The sequence below is a fragment of the Lissotriton helveticus genome, chromosome 6 (genome assembly GCF_964261635.1).
Source record: "Lissotriton helveticus chromosome 6, aLisHel1.1, whole genome shotgun sequence".
Lineage (NCBI taxonomy): Eukaryota > Metazoa > Chordata > Amphibia > Caudata > Salamandridae > Lissotriton > Lissotriton helveticus.
In genome coordinates, this window is record NC_136067.1 from 891909340 (window position 1) to 891930074 (window position 20735).

The 20735-nt window shown below is 45.2% G+C and overlaps 1 protein-coding gene across 3 annotated transcripts in view; it reads left to right on the forward strand.

The window, feature by feature from the left end:
- Window positions 1-309: 309 nt before the first annotated feature.
- The window catches only part of LOC144761579 (amine sulfotransferase-like), a 476546-nt gene continuing 456120 nt past the window's right edge, over window positions 310-20735 (forward strand). Inside the window, exons 1-2 of one of the 3 annotated variants that reach the window (XM_078646878.1) lie at window positions 360-425; window positions 9846-9928. In XM_078646878.1, coding sequence (XP_078503004.1) covers window positions 9862-9928 — 67 coding nt within the window. In that variant the 5' untranslated portion in view covers window positions 360-425; window positions 9846-9861. Of the gene's footprint in view, window positions 426-9845; window positions 9929-20735 lie in introns of all 3 variants that reach the window. The other 2 variants (XM_078646876.1, XM_078646877.1) reach the window with 2 other exon arrangements.

A 20735-nucleotide genomic window follows, 5' to 3' on the forward strand; every position in this document is an offset into this window, starting at 1 on the left:
TCCCTCTGCTCGTTCACGCCGCCGTCTGCTAACCAATGTGCATGTGCGGCCGCCCGCGCATGCGCATTGGTTATCAAGACGGCGGCGTGAACGAGCAGAGGGAGCCCCGGGACGCCACGGACAAGGTAAGTGCCTTTTATTTATTTTTATGTGCCCATTTACTAAAATTAGGTATCTAGGGGAGGGCGGAATGCGGCGCGTAATGGGGCTACGCGAAGTGCGCAGGTGGGTGTAGTTTCTCGCCCACTTTGCGTAGCTTCGCGTAGCCCCACTACGCACACTACGCCCTGGACATTGTGACTGTATTAAGATTTCACTGTGTATGCAATTGCATAAGATGTTAGTAACAGCATAACCCCTCTGATGCCCAGAGTCGTGGTGGCCTGTAGGAGAATGTGGCAGTGCTAGAAGGGCCAGTCTGACAGGTCCGTGTTTGGGCGGGTTTGTGGCTGTTTGAGTGATGGTCTCCTGGGCCAATTTGTACTGTACTGTAGATTTCCTCGATGAAGCACCTTGTATGTTCATGCCCTATTTTCGTGTGTGCGCATATGCTGCATTAAAGGCATGCACACTAAAAAAAAAGTATCATCTATCTTGTATTTCTGAGCTCCCCGCACGGCAGCTGTGTTGCAAAATTGAATTTAAATATCCTTAGCAAGTCACCCGGTTGTTTCTTGTCTCCACAGTGAGTAAAAAATGATGTATGTTTTTTGCCAGACTAATCCTGATGTGCCTAAAATGTCTTTGTTAGTGAAAATGTTGAGGGGTTTCCCTTCAGATTTGTCACGGTTCAACTTGTAACCCGAGTGCTTTGAGTAGGATTCTATAGAGTCCATCAGTGCAGCTATAGAGGTATCTGGTCGTTCAGTGACCATCAATATGTCGTCCGCATAAGCTGTGAGTTTTACAGTCATATCGCCAAAAGCAATTCCACTAGGAAAGAGTGGTTCTAACGCCAGAAGGAAAAGAGCGGGAGATAAGGGGCAACCCTGTCTAGTCCCTTGTTCAAGTTGGAATGGTTCTGATAGCGAACTGTTAATGGCAATCCTAGCCGAAGGACAGGCATAAAGTGCCATAACCATATCTATAAATGTGTCACCCAGGTTAAATATGTGCATGCATTGGCGCAGAAAGGGCCACAACACCCTATCAAATACCTTTTCCGCGTCGAGGGTGATTGCTACAGCGGGGGCATTTGAGATTTTCGACTTCTCCAGCACATGGCATAGGAGTCTTGTGTTGTCATTCGGTGTTTTAGGAACCCCACCTGTGAGTTATTGATTAGGGTTGGTAAGACGGCGTTTAGTCTGCAGGCTAGGGACTTCGCATAAATCTTACAATCCAAATTTATGAGGGATATCGGTCTATAATTTTTAGGTTGCAGTGGGTCCTTTCCGTCCTTAGGTATCACTATTATTGTTGCCTCACTCTTCGTGGAGGTGATTCTGTTTGTTAGTGAGAAGGATTGGAATAGGTTGAGGAGTAGGTGTTTAAGTTGTTCCTCAAAGGTCTTATAGAAATTGGGCGTAAAGCCGTCAGGCCCCGGTGCTTTGTTATTCTTTAGTGTTCTGATGGCGGTCGAAATTTCTTTAAGCGTGAATGGAGCCCCTAATTTGGTCTTGTCAGCCTCGGATAAGCGTGGTAGATGTATTGAATTTAAATAGTTATTGCACTCGTCCACGTTGAATTGGTTTTTGTTCGTATATAGGTCTTCATAGAAAGATTGAAATGTGCGGAGAATGTCTTTCTGTTTGGTAAGGGTGGTATTAGACTGGTCATTAATAGATGTTATGTGGAATTGTTTCCTTTTGTCTTTAAGATAGGACGCCAGGAGTTTCCCTGCTTTGTTACCTTCGCAAAGCTTCTGAGCCTTGAATTTATTAATCCATACTCCTGCACGTTTACTTAGGATGGCGTTATATTTATATTTTAGGTTAGTCAGGCGGTCAATGGTTGCCTTATTATTCAAATCGGAGGAGTGTTGCGTCTCAAGTTGTTTGATTATTTTTTCTAATGAGTCTAATTCAGGGTTTAATTCTTTGTTCATTCGAGCCCTGATTCTTATCAGCGTACCTCTTATTGTGGCCTTAAATGCGTCCCATTCTAAAGCGGGATCTGTTTCCGATTGAGAGTTTATCTGAAAGTATTCTTGTATGGCCATCTCTATAAGTTTCTTATTCTCCGGTACTAACAATATCTCCTCGTTAAGATGCCATCGCCTCGGAGGGATAAGTGAATGTGAGCCCGCAAGTTTCATATGAATACATGCATGGTCTGACACCAATATAGGGGCTATATCTGTTTCATCGATAAGGTGTGTATAGGGGTCTGATATCAGTAAATAATCTATTCTCGTGTAAGAATTGTGAGGTGGGGAATAGAAGGTGTAATGTCGACCGTCCGGATGTTTGAGACGCCACGAGTCATGTAGTTGGAATTTAGCACACAATCGTATTAATGCCTCATGTGAGCGAGAGGGATGGTACACACACTTAGACTGTCTGTCTAGTAGGGGATCTAGTGGGAGGTTAAGGTCCCCACCTACTATTGACAGAACCACACACAGAACTCCTGAGGGGGAAGCCGGGAGCACCACTTACTTGTAATTTTAAAACTTGTGTATTGTTTTTAAACTTTACTTGCTGTGCGCTTACCTCCTTGCGCTCCTCCTCACTCGATCTTGCTCACCCGTGCAGCCGAGTAGGTGCTGTAGGGGGAAGAGCGAGGTTGGCTGCCATCTTGGGAGAAGCCCGGGGTTGCCGCTCTAGTTGTCCGGCCACTCCCACCCCTGCCTGTATATGAGCAATACTCCCCCCCGGCCGCGCGGTGGCCACACGCGGCGGGCGCGCCGATGGCGCGCCAAAGGCAAGCCCGTCTGCGCCCGTCCGTGCCCGGTCGGGCCCAGGGGCCACAAACCCTGGTCTTCGCACGAGAAGCCCCATAAAACATAGCTCATCTACTCTATATCGGCTGAGACCTAGAGGGAAAACAGAATGTAGTCATACTCTAAATCCCGCTAAACCACCTTTATATTGCCGCCACTGTCACCTGCACTTTAAGTCATCAGATCATTTGGACCGAGATCCCTCAGTTACCACACTACATAGTATGGCTCTCTTGAATTGCATATCTCTCCCAAAACACTGTACTGAAATAGCATTGTTAATTGATGAACATAAATTGGATGTCCTGTTTTTGACGGAAACGTGGTTGCAAACTGGGAATGATCCCGACATCATCCGAGCCCTTCCCGTGGGATATGGAATTTGTAGAATGGATCGTGGGTCGGGTAGAGGTGGAGGTCTAGCAATTATTTACAAGAACATTTACAAATGCCGATTGTTACCCTCATCACTTGATGACTGTGAAAGTCTGGTCTTTTCAATTGAATTCTCACCTATCAATACCCTCTCCGGCCTACTGGTCTATCGGCCTCCGGAAACATTAAAACAATTCATCCCTAAACTCATTGATACGGCCACAGAATGGGTATTTGCGATGGCAAATTTCACAGTATTGGGGGATTTTAATATACATCTAGAGGACCAGTTAAATTCCATAGCTAATAATCTTCTATCGAGCCTTCAGTCACTAGGTCTTAGTCAAAAGTGCTTCCTCCCAACGCATAACAAAGGCCATCTCCTGGACCCAGTTTTCAGCAACTTAGATAATCTCAGCTCAGGGGACCCTATTCCCCTTCCCTGGTCGGACCATTTTTTAATTCCTTTATTCTGGGTTACAAGGATTGTTCCATGTGTCCAGAATCCCACGGTAGCTTGGGACAGGAAATGGTGCAGACTCCCCTTGTCGGAATGGAAACTGGCCCTAGAGGCTTCAAAGCCTCCAAAGGGAACTGACACGGAGGAAGCAAACAACAATTTTAACAATTGGATCCAGGACACTCTTGATCAAACTCTCCCCAAGACCATTGTTCAGAAACAAATTAGGAAAAACGCGTCCCCCTGGTTTAGCTCCGAACTAAGGGTCCTAAAACAATCTTGCCAGAAATTAGAGAGGGCTTGGAGACAGGATTCCACACAGCACACAAAGGAAACCTATAGGAAGGCCATTAGGCTCTATAAAATCGAGATTAAAACTGCTCAGGCCCACTTCTATGAAACTAAAATTAGTAAAGCCAGCAATTCTCCAAAGGAGATTTTCCGCATAGCAAAGTCCCTGATTACCCGCCCCAAATACCTCCATCGAAGGAAGGAACTTTGTCACGTTGTAATCAACTAGCTGCGTTTTTCAAAGAAAAGATTCAAGCTATTTATACCACTTTCTCCTCTAATCTGCCTGAGTCACAGGAAATTGAGGCAACGGGCCTGGACCAGGCCCCGGTGCTGGATCAATTCTACCCTTTGAACGTAGAAACGTTAGACCAGGTTATTGGCAGAGTGTCGTCGGGCTCTCCACCGAACCCTGCCCCGCCCCAACATCTTATGGCGGCTATTGACTCTGTCCGACCAACAATTATAGAGATATTAAATTCCTCTATAACAACCAGCACTGTCCCCCCCTGTGGAAGTACGCGATGGTGAGAGCACTATTGAAAAAGCCTAGTTTAGATCAATCAAACCTCTCCAACTACCATCCAATCTCGCTCCTGCCCTGGCTGAGCAAATTGTTAGAAAAACACATTAATAACATCTTGGTCGACCATCTAGAATATAACGGTTTGCTAGATGCCACGCAGACCGGCTTCCGTCCACATCAGGGGACAGAGACCGCCCTGTTGATGGTAACTGAAGAAGCAAGGAAGGTGGTGGATGAGGGGGGAATAGCTGCCATCATTCTTTTAGATCTAAGTGCAGCGTTCGATACGGTCAATCATATCATCTTGACCGACCGAATTAAGAGTGTCGGGGTCACAGGCCCTGCACTGGCATGGTTTTCCTCCTTCCTCAGTAACAGCCACTTCCAGGTCTTCGAGGGAGATGTGGCCTCCTCCAGGCTACCCATGGATAATGTGTACATGAGGCCACTGGCGAGGATTATCCATCCATTTGGCATTAAGATCGTTAGCTATGCAGACGATACCCAGTTAGTGGTATCTCTTCACCACCACAAGGGCTCGTCTAGCACATTGGCCCCCTGCCTTGTAGCAGTAGCCAAATGGATGGAGCTATCCTATCTCCGCCTCAATGGAGACAAGACAGAGATTATGCTGTTAGGTAATTCCTCCCCCTCTATCTCTGTCCCCATGTGGCCGCCATGTTTAGGTCCTGCACCATCTCCAAAGCCACACAAAAAGAGCTTAGGCATTTGGCTCGACAACTCCCTCAATTTTGGACACCAAGCCACTATGCTCTCATCAACCTGCTATGGGCTGCTAAGAATGCTCCGCAAAATCATTCCCCTTCTTCCTTTTGAGGCTAGAAGGATAATGGTCCAGGCCCTCATCCTGTCCCGGCTGGACTACGGAAATGTTTTGTACTTAGGAGCCCCGCAGGCCACAATGAATAAACTACAAGTGGTCCAGAACAGCGCAGCAAGGATGCTCTTGCAGGTTCCATGGCGACAATCAGCAAGGCCAGCCTTATGGCAGCTTCACTGGCTACCCATGGCTGTCAGGATACAGTTTAAGGCTATGTGCATGGCTCACAAAGCCATGTGGAAAACTGGCCCATCAATCCTACATCCATTACTAACACCATATTTGCCGCCGACAGCCTTACGCTCTAGCTCCTTACATCTGGCCACCACTAAGGAAATAAGGAAGGTAAGATGGGGAGGACATTCCTTCTCATATACTGCAGCCAAAGTGTGAAACTCTCTTCCCCAAGCCATGCGAGAGAACAGCAACCTGATGACCTTCCGCAAGCTCCTAAAAACGCACCTGGTTGGATTGCCCTCCTAGGTGGTGAAGAATGATGTGCCCTGCTTTCTTTTCCTTAAGCGCTACGAGGCCTCTGGGTAGTTAGGCGCTATAGAAATACTCTTCATACTTATACTCATACTACCAGAAGCTCTTCTTGGGGGATGTTTTCAAGTTCTTTCGAAACGTATTCTTAGAACTCAGTGAGATCTGTATTAGGGCCATAGATATTTCCCACATAAATATGGTCTTCATCTCTTTGGAGATGAGCAATGCTTAGCCTACCTTCAGAATCTACAGAGTGAGATATCAGGGCTAAGTTTGATTTTTTAGCGATCAAAGTAATCACCCCTCTTTTCTTTTGAACCGCCGGGGAACAAAGTGTGTGTGACATCCAGTGTTGTTTAAGATTATCCGCATCATCCTGAGATAGTTTAGTCTCTTGCAGGAGAATGATATCACCTTTAGTTTTGATCAGGTAATCTAACAAAATTTTACGTTTAACTGGGTGGTTAAGCCCCTTAACCTTTAGCGAGACTATATTTAGAGAGGCTGCTAAACTCTTATCTGTAGCCATGGACGTGGACGGGATTCGATGTAGTAAGGTGTCACCCCGTTATCGGTGTGCATATGGCCAGGTTCCTTTTCATGTTGGGAACGCCAATATGAGGAGGCTGAGCTATGTGATTTGCTTCTGCCCTCAGAGGCAGGGTGTATCTGTTAAACACCATGACAGTTAATAGTGCATGTAGAAGGTGAACCCTGAGTGGGTGGCACACATCGTGGTGACAGAGAGTATATAGTAAGTGAAAGGGAAAAGAGAAAGGATAAGAACAGAGGAATGAAGAAGGGAAGAGAATAGAGCATAGGAAAAATATAGTACACAGCAGAAACAATACTGAAACATCCGTATTTACCTCCCCTCTGACCCACAACCTACCCAACACCCCCAGACCTCCCCCCGCACCCCCACTACACCATCCCATCCCCCCTCCAACCCCTCCCTCCCTGAAACTCGAACTTAAGAGCTGCGACGGCAGTACTGTCTACGCTCGCACAGGGATATATATAGTCAACTGATATCTGAAACAGCGTGGTCGTTATTGCCCCTCTTTTTTATGCGTGCTAGAGGTAGAACTTTCGTTAACATTTCCAAAAATACCCTAGAAACATCTAACTTCGCAGAGGAATAAGTGAAGTAACACTCTCACTGAAGAACCGTGTGATTGCTGCGGTCTGGCGCCTCCCCAAATTTAACTATGGTATCTCGTACCCTCCTTGAACTAGCAGAGGTTGAAGGCACGAGTCAATCGATCAAAGATCGTTCAGTCATTCAATCTTTCCAAGATCTCAAACTCATAACAAAATATGTCAGGCAATATTTATCCAATTAGATTGTATACAGGCACTTAGGGCTGCACCAATGAGTGGGTCCACTCCGAGTGAGTCATTAGCCCTTTACGTTGCATTTTGTCTGGAATTAGCTCACTGTAACCAGGGGATACGGTGATTAGCTTTGACAGCATTACAGTGTCCGACTGTCGAGGCTATGTCAAGTCTATGAGAGTTCTAAGCCAGACCTGTGTCACTGGTAAGGGTAAAAACCAGTAGGAAGACAAAAACATTCACACTATGCATTGCATAACCTAGGCATTCCAGTCATGAAGTTCGTGATCGAAGTAATTATTGCAGCGGTGAAGGGTAAGCACCACCGATTCTTCAGTTGTGACAGACTGAAATGGTAAAATGACCGACATTGGAAATCCTGTCAGGGCCTTGTTGGGAAATAAATCTATAGTCAATCCTGGCTACCTTTGTCGTGGGATTCCGGTTTTCTTTTACCGGATGGGCCTCCAGACAAATCCATTTCTTGTTGTGGTGTGCCATTTAGGTAACATGTCAAGTCGTGTGGGTTGGAGAAGAAATGTGTCCAACCATGGTCTGTGATCCTGAATTTAGCTGGTCCTGCAAAAGAAAACTGGATGTCTCGCCTGTAATTTCTCTCAAATGACAGGAAACCTTTCTGTAATTCCACCGTTTCTCTGTAGTAATCCTGGGTAAATATAATGCGGTTACCTTCCCAGACAATGTGTTGGTTTTTCCTAGCGTACTGTAGGATAGCTTCCGTGTGCTGGTACCTGAGTGCTTTACATATGAGAGGTCGGGGGCCTCTCGACGTGCATTGTGAGAAGGTCAGTACTCTATGGGCTCTATCTAGCTCTAGCCAATGTTGGAACTTTATCCCTGTAACAGATGGAATCCACGCTTCCAGGAATGATACACAAGATTCAGCATCTTTTTCTGAGTTCCCTGAGACCCCGAAGATGCGCACGTTGCCTCTCCTGTTGCGATCCTCCAACTCTGTAGCTTGGCGTCTGAGGACACTGGCGGTTGTTTGGAGATGCTGTATGTTTTTAACGCTGGTTATGGTCCTGTCTTCGGTGTCACTAATTCTTTGTTCTGCTTCATCGAGGCAGAGATTCAAGGTATTCATGTCAGCCCTGATCTCAGTCAATTCAAGCTGCATCGAGTCGGTGTTGCATTTCGTGGATTTGGCTAGGTCGTGTACGTCTGCCAACTTTTTTAGAATCATGTCTAGAATGCCAGCTACGTCACCTCTGTTCTTAATAGGCGAGTCTGAGATGGAAGATTCTGGGCGAACCTTCTTGTTGTTTTTGGAGTCTTTATCCGCCATTGTTGGTGCTGGGTTGGTTCACTGTAAAGGTAGGAAGGTTCTGAGCGGGGAGCGGCTGGCTGCAGTAGCAGATTCGGTGGCTGATGATACTCCATTACCAGTCTTGCGCTTCTGAGAGATCTGTGTTCCTGGGAGATCTTGTGTTTCTGAGTGATCTGCCACGGATAAGATGCAGTGGTTCAATTCACACCCAGGAGTCAATGCAGCAGTACCGGTTGACCAGCTTGTAGGCAAATAGCGATGGGCTATCACATGTGTGCAGTACTACAGTAGTTCGCAAAATAACGTTAAGACTGGCATTGTCGGTCACTAGTATTCGTATCCTGGCCTTAGCGTGTAATTGGGGTTGCCATCCAATAGTTTACTGGTGCAGGCTGGGCGCTTATGAAACAGGTCGCATACACATATCTGGGCTGCCGACCGTTTCCACGTTCATACTACTGATCGCATGAGCAAGTCGGGTGGCTATTCGATTACTCGCTGGTGCCAAATATTCACCACTTATACTCAATGGTGTTGTTATGTCGTTAAACCAGTTTCGCGCCTGGTACTGAGAGTATCTGGTGTGCAGTCCACCATCTTAACGTCAGGCAGCAGTAAAAGATCGTAGGTCCTCTTTGTGTGAGGAGGAAGGCGAATATTGCCTCCGTGAGGCAGAACTGTGAGGATAAGGGCTCTGCAGTGAGATAGATCGCTGTGCTGGGCCGTAGGGCGTAGATTTAGAACGCAAAGTTTATCGCGTTTTCTCCACAATATTTTCACCTCGCCATTTTGAGGTCAGGCAGCAGCTGAGCTGGGCTTAAATATAGCTCTCCTGCAGCCTCGTGGTAGCAGCCAAGGCATGGAGCAAGCGTTGCGACACTACTAAGTTGAACGCGCTCACCTCTGCATTTGGAAGGTTGTTTTTGCAGAAGGTAGTGGACTGGAATCACGGCTCACATCAGCACGGGTCCCGCGGTCCTAAGATGGCGGCTGTGCCTCGCGTCACCAGGGCATAAACTCGATCTTCAGCCCCGTCTGTTTTTAACAGGCGATCTGCTGTTTTCACCGATACATCAGATGCGCTAGTTGTTGCGATCGCTGGAATCACCTTTGGGGAATATTTTTGGGGTCTACAACACACTGTTTTCGCCGCAAATCTGGGTCCCGTGCAGCGCGAATACAGACTAGGCGTCCATTCTCCCCGCCGTCCAAGCCACGCCCCCGTGCTTATTCAGTTTTTAAGTGCTTTTGAAAAGAGTTTTCTACTACCCAGTTTAATGGTACTCAATGGTGTGACCTTGGAAGGATGAAAGGCTGACTTTGCCCTGCTCGATTCAAATTTGTCAGCAGATTAAGGAGTATTTCAATGTCATGCGCCCAGCTATCCAGACAGAATTGCCTAAATAGTCATACTACAGAGGACAAACTCAAAGGTTAGTGTACCTAGTTTAAATAATACTTTAGCCCATTGAGTTCTTCAGACCACTGGGTTTTCTTTCATTGCTGCAAATGTCACGTTTCCATAATGAAAAGATGAACTTACATTTCTGTGTCTCTGGTGTGCGTTAAATGTTCACAAGGAGTACAAAAGATAGCTTATAGCAACATTTACATGTGCACATTTTCACTATCACAAAGTTGTTTTTTGTAAACGGGCAGGCAAAACATAAACATGCAGTTAAACATATTGCCTGAAACAGAATGTATGTGCTTTTCCGCACCTTTCATTAGATCAGTTTCGGTGAGGCATAGGATGCGTCGGTATTTCTAAGCTTCCCTTTTACTTCCTGGAGTAAGGCGTGTCTGTACACAATTAAGACTGCCCCATTTGCAAATGTCTGGTGCCTGGGCCTACTTTCTGCACTCTTGCCACAGGCCACTTCCGTCTCACTGCAAGCTCTCGCACTTGCGGGCAGATTTACAACTTCTGGCACATCCCTGCAAATCAGCAGGAATGCGGCAAGAAAGATGCATCACGCAAAACTACCCGTGCGCCACCATGGATGCACCGCATTTTACAATGCGGCGAGCCGTGGCACACAGATGTGATGTGTCTGCCGGGGTAAGGTTGGCGCAGTGCGAGAGTCATGTCGTGGGCGTGACGCAACTCCAGCACTGTTCCAACCCGGCCTATCGCCAGCATGCTGAGTCAGGCCTTACTCCTGCTTCAAGCAGGCGCAAGGTTTTGACGCAGCGGCATTGGAAAAGTGACTGAGTGAAATCTTGTAGATTTCACTACGTCACTTTTCCGAGGCTTTCCTCCGACGGAACGTCCACATGACACCTGACGAAGGTTTCATGTGGCGCAGTTCTTTACAACATGACGCATCTGCCTAGATGCGTCACGTTGTAAATAAGTCGCAAAGTGGCGCATGGTTTAGTACGCTGCTGCGTCACAAAAGTGTCTCAACGGCTGCTTAAACGTGTCGTAAGGGGCTTGTAAATCTGCCCCTTGATTCTGTGCATCCACACTGCCAGTTTCCATTTCACTCATCAATGCAGTACCTACGTCACGTCCTCATCAATGCAAATCGGGCTAATGCTTTATAGCTCCATTCATGGAATATCACCTGCATACATTAATAAAATCATATTCATGATACTTATCTCAATTATTTTAGACTGGCAATAAGCCACAGCCAATGCAAAGATTCAGAATTCTTAAAATGTATTTCTCTTCTTAGCCTGTCTGTCAATATCAATACTGAAGATTTGGCACTCTTTATTGCATTCCATCATGGCGTTTTCTCCATGTTTGTTGAACTGTTTCGAAATCTTGAATACATTATTGCAAATCCTTGCCAATTCTCTTTCACGTTGTTATTTGCTTTGGAAAGCATCAGAACCTGAATTTCTGGCCACACGGCTTAAGGTTATGCTTGCGTCCACACATTTCAGCGGATTATAAATGAGAGATAAGGCGTAGCTGGCTTGTTTTGATCGTGTGGGTATGTGGACATGTTTTTTCCCCGACGGACAACCACATATTCTCTTCGAAGTTTGAGCACTGAATAATGTTGTAAAGCAAACAGAGTCTCGCTTTAAATATTGTTTTTTCATTAAAAGGGTCATCACACATCAAGCTTCAATGATATGTGATTTTCCCTATTCAGGGTTTACTCATGTTAAGCAATTTGCATCCTCTCAGAAAACGACCTGCAGATTCTGGATTTTGTCAATACCATTTTAGGGGGTGAATTTGAAAAGAGTAGAGATATCTGAGCAGTGACTTCTCAAGTACGCTTGGGCTTCTTGGAGTGTGCACTAACAGCCTCATGTCAGAGCTGGCTTTAGAGTTGGTGGCGGCCGGTGTAACGATCTTTTTTTAGCTCCGTCCCTATTACCTCCCTCTCTAAGTATTGCTTAATCCTCCCCCTCCCCCTCTCCCTCCAACAGTGTCTCTTATTCCTCCAAAGCCACTCTCTCACATGTATTTAATTTTTCATAGTTCTACTCATACCAATGTAGGATAATAGAGCAGTTTACATCACGCAAACATCATATAGACAATGAATCACACTTGTGTAAATCATATAGTCAATCTATAGTAAATGCTAACAATTAGGACTACAGGGTGTATGAATCACGTCATCCATACTAGTAGGCAGTATGTTTTAAGAGAGTTTGTTGTGAAGAAGTATAAGCTCAGGATTTAAAATGTACCACAGTGGTTGGGGTAGGTTTTACTAACAAGAATGAATTCCTGCCAGCTGACAAGATGGCCTCATGAGCACTCAGCTGCAGTACATGGTGCTGTGGAGGCAGAGATACTGCAGCCTCCCGGGTAAATGATGGACTAGTGGTTAAGTTGCCATGTCCTGGGACCCTGGAGCAAGTGGCAAAATGAGCCGGGTGGGCTGTGTGTGGGGCTCCACAAGAGATGTGGTTCAGTCGGTCTGCTCCAGGTACGAGCCAGACAAGATTGGGGTGCCCAAGGCCACATAGTTCTCAGGGCTGACCAGCACCACCTTTGGTGCTTGGTGTGTCTTGCAGTCCCTGTGGTGGCCAACAGATGGGTCGACAAGACTGTAAGTGAAAGTCGAGGGGTTAGGTCGCCTGAGATACAGCGGTGCTGCAAGGTCAAGGCCGGAGACTGAGGTGGTGAAACGGAGGGTCCTGCAGAGTGCCCTCGGTGCAGGAGTGAGTGTGGGCCCCCGAGAAGGACCGCGGGAACAAGACTGCTAAAGGGCAACAACCGGTTCCCTAATCCCTTGACAAGTAGATGGAGGGTGCTCGTGTCTGCGGGGTGGTGGGGGTGCCTGCTAGGGGTAGGAATCCCCTCTGACCACGGCTGAAGGCAGCTGGGAAGCTGGCTCACCGTGGACCAAAGATGGATACAGGCCTGGGTACTGGTGCATGATGCTGCCCTGTGTATGGCAGCCCAGCTGCAGTGAACAGTGCTCCGAGGCATGTGAGGTGGCAGGTGTCCTAGGAAGCAACATCCCCACCACCAGTCCGAGAACACACCGCAGAGTCTGCTACACCCCTACAGTGATGGTGCGCTCCAAGGCACAGAAAATGGGAGCTGCCACGATCCTTAGCCATCAAGCTGATGGCACTCCTCGGAAAGACCGCATCATGTGACCCAGGACCTAGAGGCACATATGGCAACAATACTAGAGGCCAACAGAGACACTAAAGAAGAAGCCTTGGAGCAGCAAATCAACACCATCGTCCTAGACCTTGGCCTCCTTAGGGCCTACCACAAGAAGTTACCTGACAGAGTGGAGGCAGTCGAAAAACACACTGGTATTCCCAGAACCTGCAGTCTACAAAATTCAGAAATTAATAAGTGCCCCCCTAAAAACTATTGAGCGCCTGCAAGACAAAGTGGAAGATGCAGAGGGCTGTTCCCGGTGCTACCACATACGGGTGGTAGGGGTCCCAGAGAATGATGAGGGCCCAAGTTCAGAACTCTTCATGGAGGACCTCCTCGGTGGCAAGAACTGGAAGAGGTTAAACTAGAGTTGGCACATAGAGGCCAGGCAAGCCATAGATACCGGGGGCACCCCAGGGACCCATTGTGGCCTTCCTGCTCAATTTCTGATACCGTGGCCACATCCTCCAGGTAGCCCTCCTCAACGGTCCCTGGTGAATACAGGGGACCACAGCAAGCATATACTCAGATTACACCACAGTGGTAGAGAGGCAATGGACATCTTTTATGCGGTAGGGAGACAAAATATTGAAATTAAAATATCGATATACAATAATATCGATGTTTTAATTTCGATGGTATAGAATATCGATGTGCAATAATATCGATGGACAGAATATCGATTTTAATGTATCTATGTTACTAATATCGAAATTTTGTTTAGTGTTATGTATTTTATTATGTATTTTATATGTTTGTTAAACATGTTTTTAATGTATGTTTAGAAATTAGTAATTTTGTTTACATTTTGCGTTTTAGTATCAGAGCGGGTTGTGGGTTTATAAGGGAATAGGATGGAAAGTAATTTAATTATAATTAATTTATTATTATGTTTTTTAAATATTTTTGATTAATAATTAATTGTTAATTAATAATTAATTGGTAATTAATTATTATTAATTAGTTAATTGAATGAATGAATGAATGAAGAATGAATGAAATAGAGTTTATATAGCGCTTAACTACCCGGAGGCCTTTTAGCGCTTATAAGCTGACAGGCAGATGTGTAACAGGATTGTTATGTAGCGCTAAAAAGATGAGTTTTGAGTAGTCTACGAAAAATTTGCAAGTTGGGTTCCCTACGAAGAGTAGGGGGGAGAGAGTTCCAACAACTGGAGGCATTCAGAGAAAAGGAGCAACCGCCCCATCTGGATCTGCGTACTTTCCTAGTAGTAGCAAGAAAGGCAATACTGGAGCGAAGACTCCTGGAAGGTAAATAGGGAACCACCATAGAATGAATAACGGGGGGACCGATTTTCCGAATAGCAGCATGAGCCAGGCACATTGCCTTAAAACGTATTCTGGAATGAACAGGGAGCCAGTGGAGTGTATCCAGAGCAGAACGTGCTGACTGCCTCCGTGGGATCTGGAGAAGAAGGCGGGCAGCGCAATTCTGGATTACTTGGAGTTTTTTGGTTGTAGCCACGGGGGCGCCCAGGTATAGGGCATTCCGGTAGTCAAGCCGAGATAGGATAAGGGCTTGCACCATTATCCTGCGAGCCTGGAAGGGGAGTAGAGGAAATATTTTCCGTAACATCCTCATCAGGTCAAAGCAGGTGGCTGAAAGCTTAGTAGCTTGATGGCTGAAACCAAGCGAACTGTCAAACCATATGCCAAGGCTCTTGATCTGTTGTTTGGGGACAGGTGGATTGCTGAGACAGATCGGCCAGGAGAGTATCGCCGAGGATGGAGAGGGTTTGCCCAGGAACATTAGCTCTGTCTTGTCCCCATTTAGCTTAAGATGAGACAGTTCCATCCATTCGGCAACCACCTCTAGGCAATTGCCCAGAGCACCAGATGAACCTTCCGGGTGGTTCAATGAAACCACTAGTTGGGTATCATCTGCGTAGGTGATAATTTGGATGCGAACGGGAGTACAATCTCAACTAGTGGGGCCATATAGGTGTTAAATAGCGTGGGGCTCAGGGAAGAACTCTGTGGAACCCCACAGCTAAGAGGCCAGGGGCCGGATGATGCCATATCCTCGATGACCTGGAAAGAATGGTCCTCCAGAAAGGAGTTAAACCCGGCCAAAGCCAAATGCCTCACTCCCAGTTTTTGTAAGCGCTCCAGCAAGATGGTAGGATCAACAGTGTCGAAAGCGGCACTGAGATCGAGCTAAATAATTGCTGCTGAACCACCCTGATCTACTAATCTCCTTGCTTCTTCCGTCACTGCCAGTAAAGCAGTCTCTGTCCCGTACTTAGGGCGAAACCCTGTCTGAGATTCCTGGAGAAGATTATTTGATTCCAGATGTTGGCCTAAGGAGGAGTTATTATGCTTCTCAACCAGTTTACTCAGCCAGGGGAGAAGGGAGATGGGTCTGAAGTTGGCCAAGTTGGAGGAATCTAGGTTTTTTTTTTGTAAAAGAGCTCTGACCTGGGCACATTTCCAGGTTAAAGGTACCCTTCCCGTAGTAATGGAAGCATTTAAGACCTTTAAAATTACTGGACAAACGACTTCTATGACTGGAGCGAGGCGGTGTGGGGAGGCTGGATCCATAGGTGAGTCAGAGGTGACCCTCGAAATAAGTGTGTTCAAAGTTTCCTCATTTAGCAAGGGGAACTCAGCTAGGGAGCCCTGTAAATTGAAGCAGGGCCTTTTAGTGCTAAAGGCTGACGGATCTCTCTGGCGGGGAGGGAAGGATTGGGATATTAAACACATTTTTTGATGGAAATATTTAGCCAAATTGTCACAGCGGGCTTGGGCACCTTCTGGATTGAGGATTTTGTGAGGTGGGGAGATGAGGGATTTAACAATACAAAATATCTCTTTAGGAGAGTTTGCTGATGTGCTGATCTTTTCATTATAGAAGAAGGATTGAGCGATATTAATTTCAGCCTTGTAAATTCTTATTGCCTCTCTATACTTGTTTTTCTTGTCGGATGCTAGATTCTGTCTCCATCTCCTTTCAAGTCTCCTGCAACTTTGTTTAAGTTTTTTTAGTTTAAGGGAATACCAAGGGGCTAACTTGGGTTTAGGAATCTTGCGAGAAAGTTTTTTGGGGAGTAAGGTGTCAAGTGAACTTTGAATCAAAGAATCAAAATTATTGTTTGCCTTTTCCAGGTCTGGGTCGGTGCAGGGAATAGTGGCGGCCAAAGTTGTGGACCAAGTGCTAGATGAGAGGTTTGCCCATTGCCTTTCCATTTTGGAAAGGAATTCTGCACAGTGGGAAAGACAGCAATCTTCCAGACCAAAGGGACGAGTAGGTGATCAGTCCATGGGAGCGGGATGGGAGGACCAGCAGAGAGGGCCTGGACGTTGCTAAGCACTAGGTCAAGAAGATGACCCTTAATATGCGTTGGGGCAAAACCTTTCTGCACAATTTGAAGCGCGGTGAGGACTGTTAACAGGGCAGTTGCCAGGTGGTCAGATGGATCATCCAGATGGATGTTGAGGTCGCCTAGTACTGTCTAATTAGCAGAGGTTAAAGCAGATTCAGCATTGAAGGTGGGAAGTGAATTAAGAAACTGGCCCATAGGTCCAGGGGGGCGGTAGAGAAGCAGACCGGTAAAGGTGTGAGTAGGTGAAAGCTCCAGGGAAAAATGCATGCTTTCCGTATTAGGTAGATCTTCCATAGAGGACCGGCAGCCATAGCTGTCTCTAAAGATAATAGCTAGTCCACCGCCTCTTCCTGTTTTGTGGTCAGCTCTATGTATTAAGTAGCCTGATTGCAGGATGTGGGAGATGACTGGGTCCACTTCGTCCCGCAGCCAGGTTTCTGTCAGAAAGAGGGCATCAGGTTTAAGATCTTCTATGAGGAGGGCCAATTCAACTGAGTGCTTGGGCAGGGACCGACAGTTTAATAGGTAGAATTTAAAAGAGGACTTAGCCTCTTGAATAGTTTTACTATTAGGTTGGAACTTAAAATCACAGTGCAAGCTGTTGGTGAGAATATTGGTGGGGGAAAGGGAGTGTAGACAACTGGAGCCAGTGACTCCTCGCAGATACAGTAAGGTCTGATCGTCATAGGTAAAGGTTAGAGGGAAACCGTCACGGACGGGCGCAGACGGGCTTGCCTTAGGCGACGGCTTCATGAGGAATAAGTAGGCTGGTGTGGTGAACACTAGAGCGTCAGCCTCTGAAAATGGCCGCTCGTCAGTGTCCCACCGGAAGTGAGGGAAATGCCCCCTTACTCCGTCTACTCCCTCCACACAAACAGCATAGAAGGCTGCGGTGGACTGGGGAGACTGACGCAACACCCAACAAATAAAATTGCACAGGTAGGAACAATTGTTAAAACAGCTAATGTTCTGTGAGCTTCAATATTAGTTACACGCAAGAAAATACAGTTATACTAAGGGAGGAAGCTATAATGGCGCTAGTGCAGATAACATTCAAGCGACTAGCCTGCCAGTCGCTGCGCGTTGGCGTCCGAAGATTAAGTAGGCTGGTGTGGTGAACACTAGAGCGTCAGCCTCTGAAAATGGCCGCTCGTCAGTGTCCCACCGGAAGTGAGGGAAATGCCCCCTTACTCCGAGCGTCTACTCCCTCCACACAAACAGCATAGAAGGCTGCGGTGGACCGGGGAGACTGATGCAACACCCAACAAATAAAATTGCACAGGTAGGAACAATTGTTAAAACAGCGAATGTTCTGTGATTAAATTTAATTAGAGTTAATGTAGTAATATTTTTGATTTTTTTGTTATTGTTAATTAATAATTAATTGGTAACTAATTATTATTAAGTGATTAAATGATAATTACATTTTTTATGGGATTTATTTATGTGTAGTGGGTTGTGTGTTTATAGGGGAATAGGGTGTGAAATAATTAAATTAAATTAATTAACCCTTTAAGTGCTGCCGTCGGCCAACGGTCGTCACGGGCACTACCTCCCCAGTGCTGCGTGCGACCGTTGGACGTCCATTCAGCACTGGATAATGGACAGCGCAGCACTGGGGAGGTATATTTACGAAGCTCCTAAGGTGTTAAAGAGATTGTATTTATTTATTGGTATTTATTATTAATTAATTGTTAATTCATTAATTGGTAATTCATTTTTTTTAAATTATTTTATAATATTAGTTATACATAATGTATTAATAAATGTTGTTTATTCTTGTAAATATCTTGTTAATTAATTATTAATCGGTAATTAATTATTAATTGGTAATTAATATTTGTCAATTAATTAATGTATAATTACATCAATTTAATGATATTAATTGTTATTAATGGATTAATTGATATTTATATTAATCGTGTTTTTTTGTATGTGTAGTGTGTTGTGTGTTAAAGGGGGAGTAGCGTGGGAAGTAATTTTTTGTTATTTAAGTAAATATTAATTATAAATATTTGGTATTTAGTAATATATTTTTGTAAATAAAATATATCTTTTTTTTGTTAAGAAAATTTCTAATTGATAAGTATGTTAATATAATGCTTACGCTATCCTGCGCTTTTGCTACTATTGCATTCTCTGGAGTGGGAATAGTAATTTTTACCCCTACGCTATCCAACGCTTTCTCTACTGTTGCACCTTCTGGAGTGGGAATAGTAATTTTTACCCCTACGCTATCCAACGCTTTCCCTACTGTTGCACCCTTTGGAGTGGGAAAGGTAATTTTTACCCCTACGCTATCCAACGCTTTCCCTACTGTTGCACCCTTTGGAGTGGGAATAGTAATTTTTACCCCTACGCTATCCAAGGCTTTCGCTACTGTTGCACCCTCTGGAGTGGGAATAGTAGTTTTTACCCCTACGCTATCCAACGTTTTCCCTACTGTTGCACCCTTTGGAGTGGGCATAGTATTTTTTACCCCTACGCTAACCAACGCTTTCCCTACTGTTGTACCCTCTGGAGTGGGCATAGTAATTTTTACCCCTACGCTATCCAACGCTTTCCCTACTGTTGCACCCTTTGGAGTGGGAATAGTAATTTTTTCCCTTATGCTATCCATGCTTTCCCTACTGTTGCACCCTATGGAGTGGGAATAGTAATTTGTACCCCTACGCTATCCAGCGCTTTCCCTACTGTTGCACCCTCTGGAGTTGGAATAGTAATTTTTCCCCTACGCTATCCAACGCTTTCCCTACTGTTGCACCCTTTGGAGTGGGAATAGTAATTTTTTCCCCTACGCTATCCAACGCTTTCCCTACTGTTGCACCCTCTGGAGTGGGAATAGTAATTTTACCCCTATGCTATCCAGCGCTTTCCCTACTGTTGCACCCTCTGGAGTGGGAATAGTAATTTTTCCCCCTACACTATCCAACGCTTTCACTACTGATGTAATATGTAGAGTAAGTATACATATACATTTTTATGTAGAGTTTTTTATTTATTTTAAATGTATATGTATTAGTTATTATTTTTTAAACATGTTTTAATGTGTATATCTATAATTTGTTAAATTATATGTATTTTTTAATTATTTTTACATTATTATTAATACATTTAAAAAACGATATTTTTTACTTCGATATTTTTGTACTACGATATTTTTTTCGATATTTTTGTACTTACCTTTATGTAGATGTAACTTCAATATTTTTGATGTTGATATTTTTGGTTCGATATTTTTGTATGTCTATATTCTGTCTGTCAATATTATGTCATAGATCCCTTTTATGCAGGTGAAATGTCATCTCCAGTCACTGAATTTGAAGTACTCTTGGTGTTCCTGGCAAAACGATGAATCAGTGATGAGGGGGACACACAGTTTTGGACTGGTTGGGTCATGAGGTTAACCTCACCCACTACCGCGAGTTGCTCCAGGATCAGGACTGAAGGTGATGGGGGCCCAGAAGAAAGCCCCATGGATGACCCACGGCAGCCCTGATGAGGGACCATATGGAAAAAGAGAAAGCCAAAGTGGTGGCAAACATTCAACACACCGATTCCTGGGACCCAGTCAACAAATACAAAGTCCTAGAGAAAGACTCAGATGAAGGGGGGACAACTGCTCAGAGGATTCTTGTGAGATTCAGAGGATCTTTACACTATGGTGAGAGAGGTTGGAGGACCAACCTACCGGTAGGCAGTGGAGATTTCTATGAATACCAAGGGATGCAGGGGATCAATTCTCCCTGGATTCAAACACGACAAACAGAAGAATATCCCTCTGCCAATGAGAGAAAAATTGCTTTCCACGTCTATACACCACCCTTGTGAGAAATGGGAAAAGGGTAATCTAATCCTTTTTTATATACAACCTTCACCCACTCTAGTAGTGGCATGCATCATCATCAGGTTCACCCTGACACCTAAAAGTGAGAGTGGGCTCAACCGTGTTCCAAGGTGCTCTTTGTATATTAGTGTATCGGGGGAACTACATGTAAATTACAATGCCTCATCAACTCCCAGGAATGCCTTCATTAGCATGGTGGATAGGAAATGTTTGAAGTAAACTATAGGAGATGCACTGGTCCCATGACCCTTATTGTGCCAACATGTTTCTGCCCTACAGTGATGGCCATAAAAAGAACAGGCCAATGGTTTGGGCGGGTTTGTTTTAGTAATACTCAATGCACAATAAATTAGCACTGACTGAATTTTTTCTTTCTTTTGAAGATCTACTTACAGCTCCATGGAACATCGATGGGCAGCACATTTACCTCAAGCATAGCTTGTCTCTATGTT